This window comes from Zonotrichia leucophrys, chromosome 25 (assembly GCF_028769735.1).
Source record: "Zonotrichia leucophrys gambelii isolate GWCS_2022_RI chromosome 25, RI_Zleu_2.0, whole genome shotgun sequence".
NCBI classification, from domain to species: domain Eukaryota; kingdom Metazoa; phylum Chordata; class Aves; order Passeriformes; family Passerellidae; genus Zonotrichia; species Zonotrichia leucophrys.
Window position 1 is genome coordinate 2,110,568 of NC_088194.1, and position 9,502 is coordinate 2,120,069.

At 65.8% G+C, this 9,502-nt stretch overlaps 2 protein-coding genes across 3 annotated transcripts; one reads left to right on the plus strand and one right to left on the minus strand.

Moving 5' to 3' along the window:
* The first annotated feature begins 511 nt into the window (after positions 1–511).
* Positions 512–4,861, plus strand: ECM1 (extracellular matrix protein 1). 2 transcript variants are annotated; one of them, XM_064732577.1, is made up of 7 exons: positions 512–746; positions 1,579–1,653; positions 1,930–2,228; positions 2,548–2,913; positions 3,631–3,851; positions 4,498–4,585; positions 4,663–4,861. In XM_064732577.1, the coding sequence occupies exons 1-7, from the start codon at positions 707–709 to the stop codon at positions 4,834–4,836; spliced, it is 1,263 nt and encodes a 420-aa protein (XP_064588647.1). In that variant the 5' UTR covers positions 512–706; the 3' UTR covers positions 4,837–4,861. The 2 variants fall into 2 exon arrangements, with proteins under 2 accessions (XP_064588647.1, XP_064588648.1); XM_064732578.1 differs by having other exon boundaries at positions 513–746; positions 1,582–1,653.
* Positions 4,862–5,473: 612 nt separating this feature from the next.
* On the minus strand, positions 5,474–9,208 carry LOC135457673 (cathepsin K-like). Its single transcript, XM_064732382.1, has 8 exons — positions 8,346–9,208; positions 7,248–7,392; positions 7,010–7,132; positions 6,777–6,932; positions 6,479–6,697; positions 6,235–6,400; positions 6,053–6,158; positions 5,474–5,971 (listed from the first exon to the last, which is right to left on the minus strand). The coding sequence occupies exons 2-8, from the start codon at positions 7,371–7,373 to the stop codon at positions 5,872–5,874; spliced, it is 996 nt and encodes a 331-aa protein (XP_064588452.1). The 5' UTR covers positions 7,374–7,392; positions 8,346–9,208; the 3' UTR covers positions 5,474–5,871.
* Between the last annotated feature and the right edge of the window lie 294 nt (positions 9,209–9,502).

Below are 9,502 nucleotides of genomic sequence, written 5' to 3' on the forward strand. Positions count from 1 at the left end.
GGGATTTCCCCCCCGCCCACGCGTCGGGGAAAGTGGGGGGGTTGCGCAAAGGCCGAGTCACGGAGCCGCAGCCCCGTTGGGCAATCGGGGGGGGCTCACGGGGCTGTCCCCCCACTCCACCCCACCCCACCCCAAACACCTGCCCGGGCGGGTCGGGGGTTTGCTTATCCCGGGATAGCGCAGGAGCCCCCCCCGGCCATAGGTGACCAAGGCTGTGACTCTTGGGGACATGAGCTGAGGGACCCCCCCCCTGTCCGGGGGTCCCTCTGGAGGTGCCCATTCAGCTCCCCTACTCAGCACCGGGGGTGACTCAGTGGGTGGGGGCCCCAAAACGGGGTAAAACCCACAAAAATGTGGTTTGACCGCTTCCCCCTCCGCTGACGCAGGGGTCGGGGGGGGCGCTGGGGCCACCAGAGGGGGATCCGGGGCTACCGGGATGGGGACGGGATCCCCGGGGTGGGGACGGGACCCCCGGGGTGGGGACGCGACCCCCAGGGTGGGGACAGCGCTGGGACAGCCTGGCTGGGGTCGGGGTTCCCCCCTGCCCCAGTTTGGGGGTGCAGATCCAGCGCAGCCCCCCGGGGACCCCTCCCGGCTCTGCCGCGACGTCAGGGCCGTGACTCAGCCCCGCGGGATGTGGCCCCACGCCCGAGCCGGCCCTTCATAAGGCGGCGGAGCCGGCGCTGACCCTACAGCTCCCGACGCCATGGCGGCCTTCGGCCTCTTCCTCCTCCTCAGCGCCGCCGGTGAGTCCCCGCGGCCCCAGCCCGGGCCCCCCTGCACGCCTGGGGCTCCCCGAACACCTGGGGCTCCTTCCCGAACTCTGGATCCCTTCCCCGGACACCTGGATCCCTCACTGAGATCTGGGGGTGCCTTCCCGAACCCTGGGTCCCCTTCCTGAACACCTGAGATCCCCCCCAGAGATTTGGGGGCCCCTTCCCGGACACCTGGATCCCCTTCCCGAACACCTGAGATCCCCCCCAGAGATTTGAGGACCCTTCCCGAATTCTGGATCCCTTCCCGAACACCTGAGATCCCTCACTGAGATTTGGGGGCCCCTTCCCGAATTCTGGATCCCTTTCCCGAACACCTGAGATCTCCCACAGAGATTTGGGGGCCCCTTCCCGAATTGTGGGTCCCTTCCCCGGACACCTGCATCCCCTTCCCGAGCTCCTGAGATCCCCCCCAGAGATTTGGGGGCCCCTTCCCGAATTGTGGGTCCCTTCCCCGGACACCTGCATCCCCTTCCCGAGCTCCTGGGACACCTGAGCTCCTGCCCAGGTGTTTGGGACGCCTCCAGGGACAGCTGGGTCCCCACCCCGGATGTCGGGGCTGCTGCCCACGCACCTGGATCCCTCCCAAATGCCCGCAGGAGCCTGTCCCGAACACCTGCAGCCCTCCTGGGTGCCCAAGTCTCCTTCTCCAGCTCCTGGGGCCCCTCCTGGACACCTGGGACCCCTCCCCATGATGGGGCTCCAAGCCCACAGGGCTGGGGGGTCCCTGCTCGCTGTTCCATGGGTGGGGGGATGGACGGGGGGTGACTCTGCTGACCCCCCCTGTGTCCCCCATCGGTGACAGCAGCGCTGGCCTCGGGGCATCTGCAGCAGGTGGTGCAGGAGAGCCTGGACCTGCGGCCCCCCAACATCAAACAAGGTGAGGGGAGGGACCCCCGGAGGTGGGGGAACAAAGGGGGACACCCAGGAGTGAAGGACAAAGGGGGACATGCAGGACTGGAGACAGGGGGATGCTCATGGGTGGGGATTTGGATGGAGGGGACACGGGGGAGTGGAGGGACACGGTGATGGAGAAGGGGGACTTGGATGGGGGTGACACGGGGTGGGAGCGACATGGGGACAGTGAGGGCTGGGCACAGGAGTGGCACCACAGGGACAAGTGCCCACCCCGTGCCCAGCCCGCTCCCTTTGGCAGTGCTGCAGCAGGAGCAGGTCCTGGACGTGCCCCCCGACATCCTGGTGGGGGGAGCCATGGGCCCCTCGAGCGACCCCCCAGCCTGGGGCACGGCCCTGGACGGGTTCCCCCCGGCCTGGCCCATGGCCGCCACCGTCACCCGGCACTGCCGGGACCCCCCCACGCTGCCGCCGCCGCTGCCGCTGCCCCCGAACGCCTTCGCGCACCTCCGGCGCCAGGCGGCCGCGCTGGCCGCGCTCCGGCCCCGCCTGAACGATTGCTGCCGCCACCACAGCCCGGTGCCCTGCGCCCAACGCGCCGTGAGTGGGGACACCGCGGGGATGGGGACATCGGGGGAAACGGGGATAGTGTGGGGATGGGGACAACGGGGGGAAAGGGGACAGTGTGAGGATGGGGACACTGAGGGGAGAGGGGACACTGTGAGGAGGGAGGAGACACCGCGGGGATGGGGACACCACAGGGATGGGGGGACACCGTAAGGGACACGGGGACACTGCTGGAGGGGAAGACGCTGGGGCAGGTGTAACGTGGGGACATCGCGGGGACAACGCCGGGAGAGGGGACTGTGACACTGTCCCAGGGAGGGACAGGGGTGACACCGAGGGACTGTGCCCGCAGTGGACGGACGTGCTGGACGGGTTCTGCACGGATGAGTTCGGGGTGAAGACGCGGCAGTTCCACTGCTGCCGCCGCCACGGGGCCGCGCGGCGCCGCTGCTTCGCCCAGGGGACCCCGGCCCCCACCCGGGACCCCCTCCCCACCTGGGACCCCAACACCGCCTGGGACCTGGCCAGCGAGCCCCCCTTCCCTCCCGGCGAGCCCACGGCCACCAACATGGGCAACATCTGCGGGCTGCGGGCGCTGCGCCCCGGCCCCCCCGGCCCCGGTGCCCGCTCCGGGCCCCGCGTCCGCCTGCGCGTCCGGTTGGAACGGGAGTACGGGCGGTGCTGCCGCAACGAGAGCCTGAGCTGCGCCCACAGCGCCGTGAGTGGGGACACGGGGCGGGGGGACACGGCTGGGATGGGGGGACAAGGGCGGGATGGGAGGGACACGGCTGGGAGGGAGGGGGGCGGTGCTGAAGGGCTCGGGGGGTCCCAGGTGTTTGGGAGGGTCTCAGGTGTCAAAGGATTGGGGGGGTGCAGGTATCAGGGAAAAGGAGCCAGGGGTTTGGGGAAAGGACCCAGGTGTTTGGGAAAGGGACTCAGGTGTCTGGGAAAAAGGATCCAGGTGTTTGGGAAAGGGACAGAGGTGGTTGGGAATGAGATCCAGGTGTTTGGGAAAAGGGACTCAGGTGTCCGGGAGGTGTTTGGGAAGGGATTCAGGTGTTTGGGAAAGGGACAGAGCTGGTTGGGAATGAGATCCAGGTGTTTGGGAAAAGGGACAGAGTTGGAAAAGGGACCCAGGTGTTTGGGAAAGGGACTCAGGTGTCTGGGAGGTGTTTGGGAAGGGATTCAGGTGTTTGGGCCGGCACCCCGGTATCCGGGGAGGGGCCCCCGGTGTCCCGGCAATGACCCATGTGCCCGGAGCGTGACCCAGCCACTCAGAGGCCGGGAAGGCTCCCAGGTATCCGGGAAGGTGACAAACGTGTCAGGGAGGGGCCCCGGCATCCGGGGAGGAGACGGAAATGTCCCAGGGCTGACCCGGGTGTTCCAGGCTTGGGGGTCCCAGTGTCGCCCCTGACCCCCAGCTCCTCCCCCGCAGTGGATGAAGGGGCTCAATCGCTTCTGCCGGGAGGAATCCGCGGTGAAGACGGGGCAGCACCGCTGCTGCAAGCGGGGGGGTCCCAAGGCTCGGGGTCGCTGCTTCGCCGCCGCCGCCCCCCACCCCGAATACGACCGGGAGCTGCACAACGTGAGCCTGGCCCGGCCCGGCCCGGCCCTGCTGCGCTCCCTGTGCGGCCCCACCCGGCTCTTCACACAGAGGTGCGTGAGCCCCAACAGCCCGGGGGGACAGCACGGTCCGTCCTTTTGGGGGGGACAGCACAGTCCCTGCTTTTGGGGGGGACAGCAAGGTCCTTCCTTTTTGGGGGGGACAGCAAAGTCCTTCCTTTTTGGGGGGGGACAGCAAAGTCCTTCCTTTTTGGGGGGGACAGCACAGTCCCTGCTTTTGAGGGGGACAGCAAAGTCCCTGCTTTTTGTGGGGGGACAGCACAGTCCTTCCTTTTTGGGGGGGACAGCACAGTCCCTGCTTTTGGGGGGGACAGCACAGTCCCTCTTTTGCGGGGACAGCACAATTCCTGCTTTTAGGGGGGACAGCACAGTCCCTTCTGTTTGGGGGGGACACCTCAGTCCCTCTTTTTTGGGGGGACAGCACAGTCCCTGCTTTTGTAGGGGTTCAGCATAGTCCATGCTTTTTGTGGGGGGACAGCACAGTCCCTTCTGTTTGTGGGGGGACACCACAGTCCCTCCTTTTGGGGGGTCCCAGCTTTGCAGGACCCCTCACCCCCATCCCCGTCCCTGGCACTCTCCATTGCTCGGGAACCCCTTTTTGGGGAGGGGACTCATCAGTTCACTCCCCCCCTTGGAGGTGCCCCCCGTGTTGACCCCGTGTCCGTGTCCGTGCCCGCAGGCGCCCGGTACCGGAGCTGCTGGGGGCCATGACGGCCGCGTGCTGCCCGCTGCCCCCCGAGGAGCGCGGCGCCTGTGCCCGGGAGCAGGTGAGTGACCGAGGGGGGTCAGAGGGGCTGGGGAACCCCCAAAACCTCCCTGACCCCCCCATCCCCACTGCCCACAGCTGTCCCAGGGCATCGCCACGCTCTGTGCCACCCCTGGGGACGCCTGGAGGGACCCCCAGGGCTGCTGCTCGTGGGAGGAGCCCGAGCGGCGCCGCTGCTTTGACGACGCCTACCTGAGCCAGGTGACCCTGGGGGCCGCCCTGGCGCCCCCGCCCCACGGCTACGAGGAGTGAACCCCCCCCCCGGCAGGAGGGAACAATAAAGATGCTGCGGTGTCACCTCTGAGTGTCCCTTTTTTCCGCCTTTGGGGACTTCCTTATGCCTCACTGTCCCCATTGTTTCAGGGGGGCCCCGTTCCGGGGTGTGGCAGGGTGTGGGTGGATATTGGGGTGTTTGCACTCCTGGGCTGTGTCAGGCCTGCTGTGATACCTGTGTTTGGTTTTGGGGTGTGCTGTGCTCACCACGCTCAGCCACGCGGGGCACACACGGCCCCGTCCCCCCCCAGGGGTCTCTGTGCACCCCTTCCCGCAGGGGCATTGTCACTCGTGTCCCCCCCATGGCCACAATAACTGGAGGTCCCCAAATTCCCCATGGTGCCCCCCCAGCCATGGCTGACAGTGCCTGGGGAGGGTTTGGGGGGCTCTGATGGGGCTGGGGGTGTCCTGAGTGTCCATCCATCCATCTGTCCTTCCCTGTGTCCTTCCTAGAACCTCCCCCTCCCCAGATACTCCATCCATCCCTCTGCCCCAAAATTCCCCAGCAGCTTCTTCTCACCCTGTTCTGCCTCACATGGGATTCCTTGCCCCTTTGGGAAAAGGAAGAATTTTTCTCATCCCTGAGGCTTTTTCCCAGCACAAAGCAAACCAGTCCAAGCCTTATTCCCAATTTTAGTTGAAAAATAAAGTCAAGATCACTCAGCAGCCTCCACTGGGATACAGGGTGGAGGGAGAGGGATTTTTGTTCTCCATTGGGAATATTCCTCCTGAGGCAGAGGCTGGTGTGGAACCTGCTTCCTGAAGCATGTCTGGGTGGATTGGCCTCCACAGATCATGGGAATGCAGAAGTGTGAAAAACAGAGTTGAGGGGACTCATCCTTCATTCCCTGCAGGTGAATTTTCCATTCCCTGCAGGTGAATTTCCCTTTTCCCAGGAGAAATTTCTCATGGAAACAAAGAATTCCCCCCGGGAGCACCGTCACCTTTGGGGCTGGGAGGGAAGGGGCCAAGCTGGAGGCAGGGCAGTGGGTAGGGAAGGGCTGGGTGGGGTTGTCACATCTTGGGGAAGCTGGCCAGGTTGGCCACACCGCAGGCATTGTTCATGTTGCGGGCCAGGAGGACGTAGCCCTTGTTGCCCCATTCCTCGCCCCAGCTGCAGGGTGGAAAAGCAAAATCTAAACCTCTGGAAGATCCCAAACCACCTGCAATTCCCAAACCACCCCAAGCCCTGTACCTGTTCTTGATGATCCAGTGCTTGGTGCCTTTCTGTGCCCCGTAGCCCACGGCCAGCACGGCGTGGTTGATGTTCTCAGCGTTGCAGCTCTCGTCGTAGTACACGCCTTGGGGACACAGCCGGTGTCACCAGGAGCGCCTCAGCTCCCTGAGCAGCCCCCTGAGCTCCCCCCAGCCCCTCACCTCGGCTGTAGAACTGGAAGGAGGGCAGGCTGGCATCGATGCCCACGGAGATGGGCCCAATCCTGGCCACCGCCCTCTTCAAAGCCTTCTCGTTGCCCTCGGGGATCTCGCGGTAGCCGCGGCACTTGGCCGCCTTCCCGGTGGGGCTGTACATGCAGCTCTCGTCCTGGGAGGGGCCAGGGAGGGGCAGGTGAGGTGGGGATGGGGGGGATGCAGGGGGATTTGGGGCTGGCACCCCTCACACCTGGCCGATGTAGGGGTAGGAGTCCTCGGAGTCGATGCCGCGGTTCTGGCGGACGTACTCGAAGGCGTTGGTCATGTAGCCGCCGCCGCAGCCGTCGTTGTTGGCCACGCAGTCCACCAGGTTCTGGGGGCTGAGGGACAGCAGCTTGCCTGTTTTCCTCTTCAGCTGCCCCTCCAGGGCACCCACCGAGCTGAAAGCCCAGCACGAGCCACACTGGCCCTGTGGGGACACAATGGGTGACAGCAGGGTGACACACTGGGGTGGCATTGAGGTGACACTGAGGGCACGCCCATCTCACCTGGTTCTTCACAGGGGTCACGTAGCCTTTCTTACGCCAGTCCATGGCAGCTGGGGCTCTCTCACTCCAGTCAGGGACAAAGAGGGTCTCGTTGTGGCGTTGGTGACCTCGGGGCACCTTCAGCCCTGTCATTGTCCTCACCACCTCCTCGCTGGTCTGGGGAAGGAACCCCGGTGGGTGGGAGCACCCAGAGGTGCTCAGCCCCCCCTCTGTCACCTGTCAGGGACACCCACCATGTCACCCAGGTGGTTCATGGCCAGCTCGAAGGTGTGGAGGCCCAGGGAGTGCTCCAGGTTGTGGGTGTTGATGTATTTGAGGTTCTTCTCCCAAATCAGCCTCCGCGTCACCTCGTCTGCCTGCGCCGGGGGGAGATGGTGCTGGGACGGGGTCCTGCTTGTGCCCCCCGCCCTGGGGACATCTCCCACCCTGGGGACATCCCTGGGGGGGTCCCAAGCCCCATTCCCCCCATACCTGGCCGTTGTATTGCTTGCGGTGGGTTTTTTTCCACAGCTCCCACTGCGCGTCCAGCTCCTGCTCTGGGTGCAGCTGGGCCGGAGCCGCAGGGACCAGCAGGGCCAGCAGCACGGGCCACCACATCCTGGGGACAGCCTGGGGACTGCGAGGGGACACAGAGTGAGCATGGGGGGCTGGGGAGGACCCTGTGCCCACCCTCCTGTGGAACTGGAACCCCCTGCACCCCCTGATTTGGGCCAGGACCCCCTGACTGGGGTCTGGGACCCCTTCCTCCCTCGATTTGGGGCCAGGACTGCCTGCATGCCCTGCCTTGGGGCTGAGACTCCCTGTACACCCTGATTTGGGGTTGGGACATCCTCTACACTCTGCCTTGGGGCCAGGACCCCCTGTACCCCCTGACTTGGGGCTGGGACCCCTTCCTCCCTCAATTTGGGGTTGGGACCCCCTCTGCACCCTGTCTTGAGGCCAGGACCCCCTGCACACCCTGATTTGGGTCTAGGACCCCCTGTATCCCCTGATCTAGGTCTGGGACCCCCTCCTTCCTCAATTTGGGGCTGGGACCCCCTGTACCCCCTGATTTGGGTCTGGGACCCCCTGCATCCCCTGATTGAGGTCTCGGACCCCCTCCTCCCTCAATTTGGGGCTGGGACCCCCTGTACCCCCTGATTTAGGTCTAGGACTCCCTGTACCCCCTGATCTAGGTCTGGGACCCCTTCCTCCCTCCATTTGGGGCCGGGACACCCAGCGGGCAGGGCTGGCCCGGCGCCGGCATCACATGAGCCGGCACAGCTGGTTCCCGTTACCGCTCCGGCTCGTTCGGCAGCCCCAGGCTGGGAGGGGGAGTTTTGGGATGCGGAGGATGCGGGGGGGGGGGGATATCCCAGCCCTCCTGCCCCTCCCTGCTTCACCCACCGCCCCCCAGCCCCCCGTGATGGAGCAGGACCCGCGACACTGCCCGAGCTGGGAACCCCAGATCCGCTCCATGTACCGTGCCTCAGTTTCCCTTTTTGTCCCCCATTCCCACCGGGATCCGTTTCCCTGGGATAAAAACCCCCCAGCCCCCCCCCCGCCGGGGGACCCCTCCCCGCCGCTTACCGAGCACGGAGCCGTCGGTGGGAGCGCCGGGACGGGGCCTGCGGGAGCCGCGGCCGCTGCGCTTTTTATGCTCCCGGATTGAGGAAGTTTGGAGGCAGCCGGAAAATTTTGGCAAGCGTCGGGTTTGGATGGGCTGGAGGGAAGGAGGGGACGGGGAGGGGGACGAAGGGGCTGCCCCGGCTCCACGTGATGCTGCGGGAGCGGCTGAGTCAGCGCCGGCACCGGCGCGGGGCTGTGGCGGCTCCTGACCCCGGCTGTCCTCCGGTCCGTCCCTGGGATGTCCTCCTGTCCGTCCCTGGGATGTCCTTCTGTCCCCAGGACCTTCTCCTTTCCCTGGGATGTCCTCCGGTCCGTCCCTGGGATGTCCTTCTGTCCGTCCCTGGGATGTCCTTCTGTCCCCGGGACCTTCTCCTGTCCGTCCCAGGGATGTCCTTCTGTCCCCGGGATGTCCCCCCACCCCAGCACCCTGCCCTGGGGACACCCTCCTGTCCCAAGGCTGCTGGCCCCAGGGACACCGTTCTTGTCCTGGCATCCCAGCTTGGGGATGTCCTGCTGCCCTAGGGACATTCTCTTGTCCCCACATCCCACCCTGAGGACATTCTGCTGCCCTGGGAGGTCACTCTCTTGTCCTGGCATCCCAGCTTGGGGATGTCCTGCTGCCTTGGGGGCATTCTCTTGTCCTTGCATCCCACCCTGGGGACATTCTGCTGCCCTGGGGGGGTCACTCTCTTGTCCCCACATCCCACCCTGGGGACATTCTGCTGCCCTGGGGGGTCACTCTCTTGTCCTTCCATCCCACCCTGGGGACATTCTCTTCTCCTTCCATCCCACCATGTCCCCAAGCCCTCCCCGTGTCCAAATCACACGGGGTTGAGCACCCACTTCCCTCAGGAGCAGCCGGACACGGCAGCTTGGGGACATCCTGTGCCAGCAGGCACGGAGGACAGGACCCCCCCTCTGTCCCCAGCTGTCCCCAAGCCGGGGCTGCCCCCCCGTGCCCGGTTTGGGGGTCCCTGGCAGCGGGAGGAGCTTCCTGCAGTGACTGTCACCTCATCACGTGGCACCAGAGCCACCCCAGACGTGTCACACTGGGGACAACGACATCATCATCATCATCATCATCACTGTCACCGTCACCCTCCAGCCATGGCAACAAG

Coding starts and splice junctions, on each gene's coding strand:
- LOC135457673 (XM_064732382.1), bottom strand. CDS start 7,373: ATGTGGTGGCCCGTGCTGCTGGCCCTGCTGGTCCCTGCGGCTCCGGCC. Junction 6,933..7,009: donor TGAACCACCTGGGTGACATG/GTGGGTGTCCCT, acceptor TTCCTTCCCCAG/ACCAGCGAGGAGGTGGTGAG. Junction 6,159..6,234: donor CTTCCAGTTCTACAGCCGAG/GTGAGGGGCTGG, acceptor TGTGTCCCCAAG/GCGTGTACTACGACGAGAGC.
- ECM1 (XM_064732577.1), top strand. CDS start 707: ATGGCGGCCTTCGGCCTCTTCCTCCTCCTCAGCGCCGCCG. Junction 1,654..1,929: donor GCCCCCCAACATCAAACAAG/GTGAGGGGAGGG, acceptor TCCCTTTGGCAG/TGCTGCAGCAGGAGCAGGTC. Junction 2,229..2,547: donor TGCCCTGCGCCCAACGCGCC/GTGAGTGGGGAC, acceptor CTGTGCCCGCAG/TGGACGGACGTGCTGGACGG.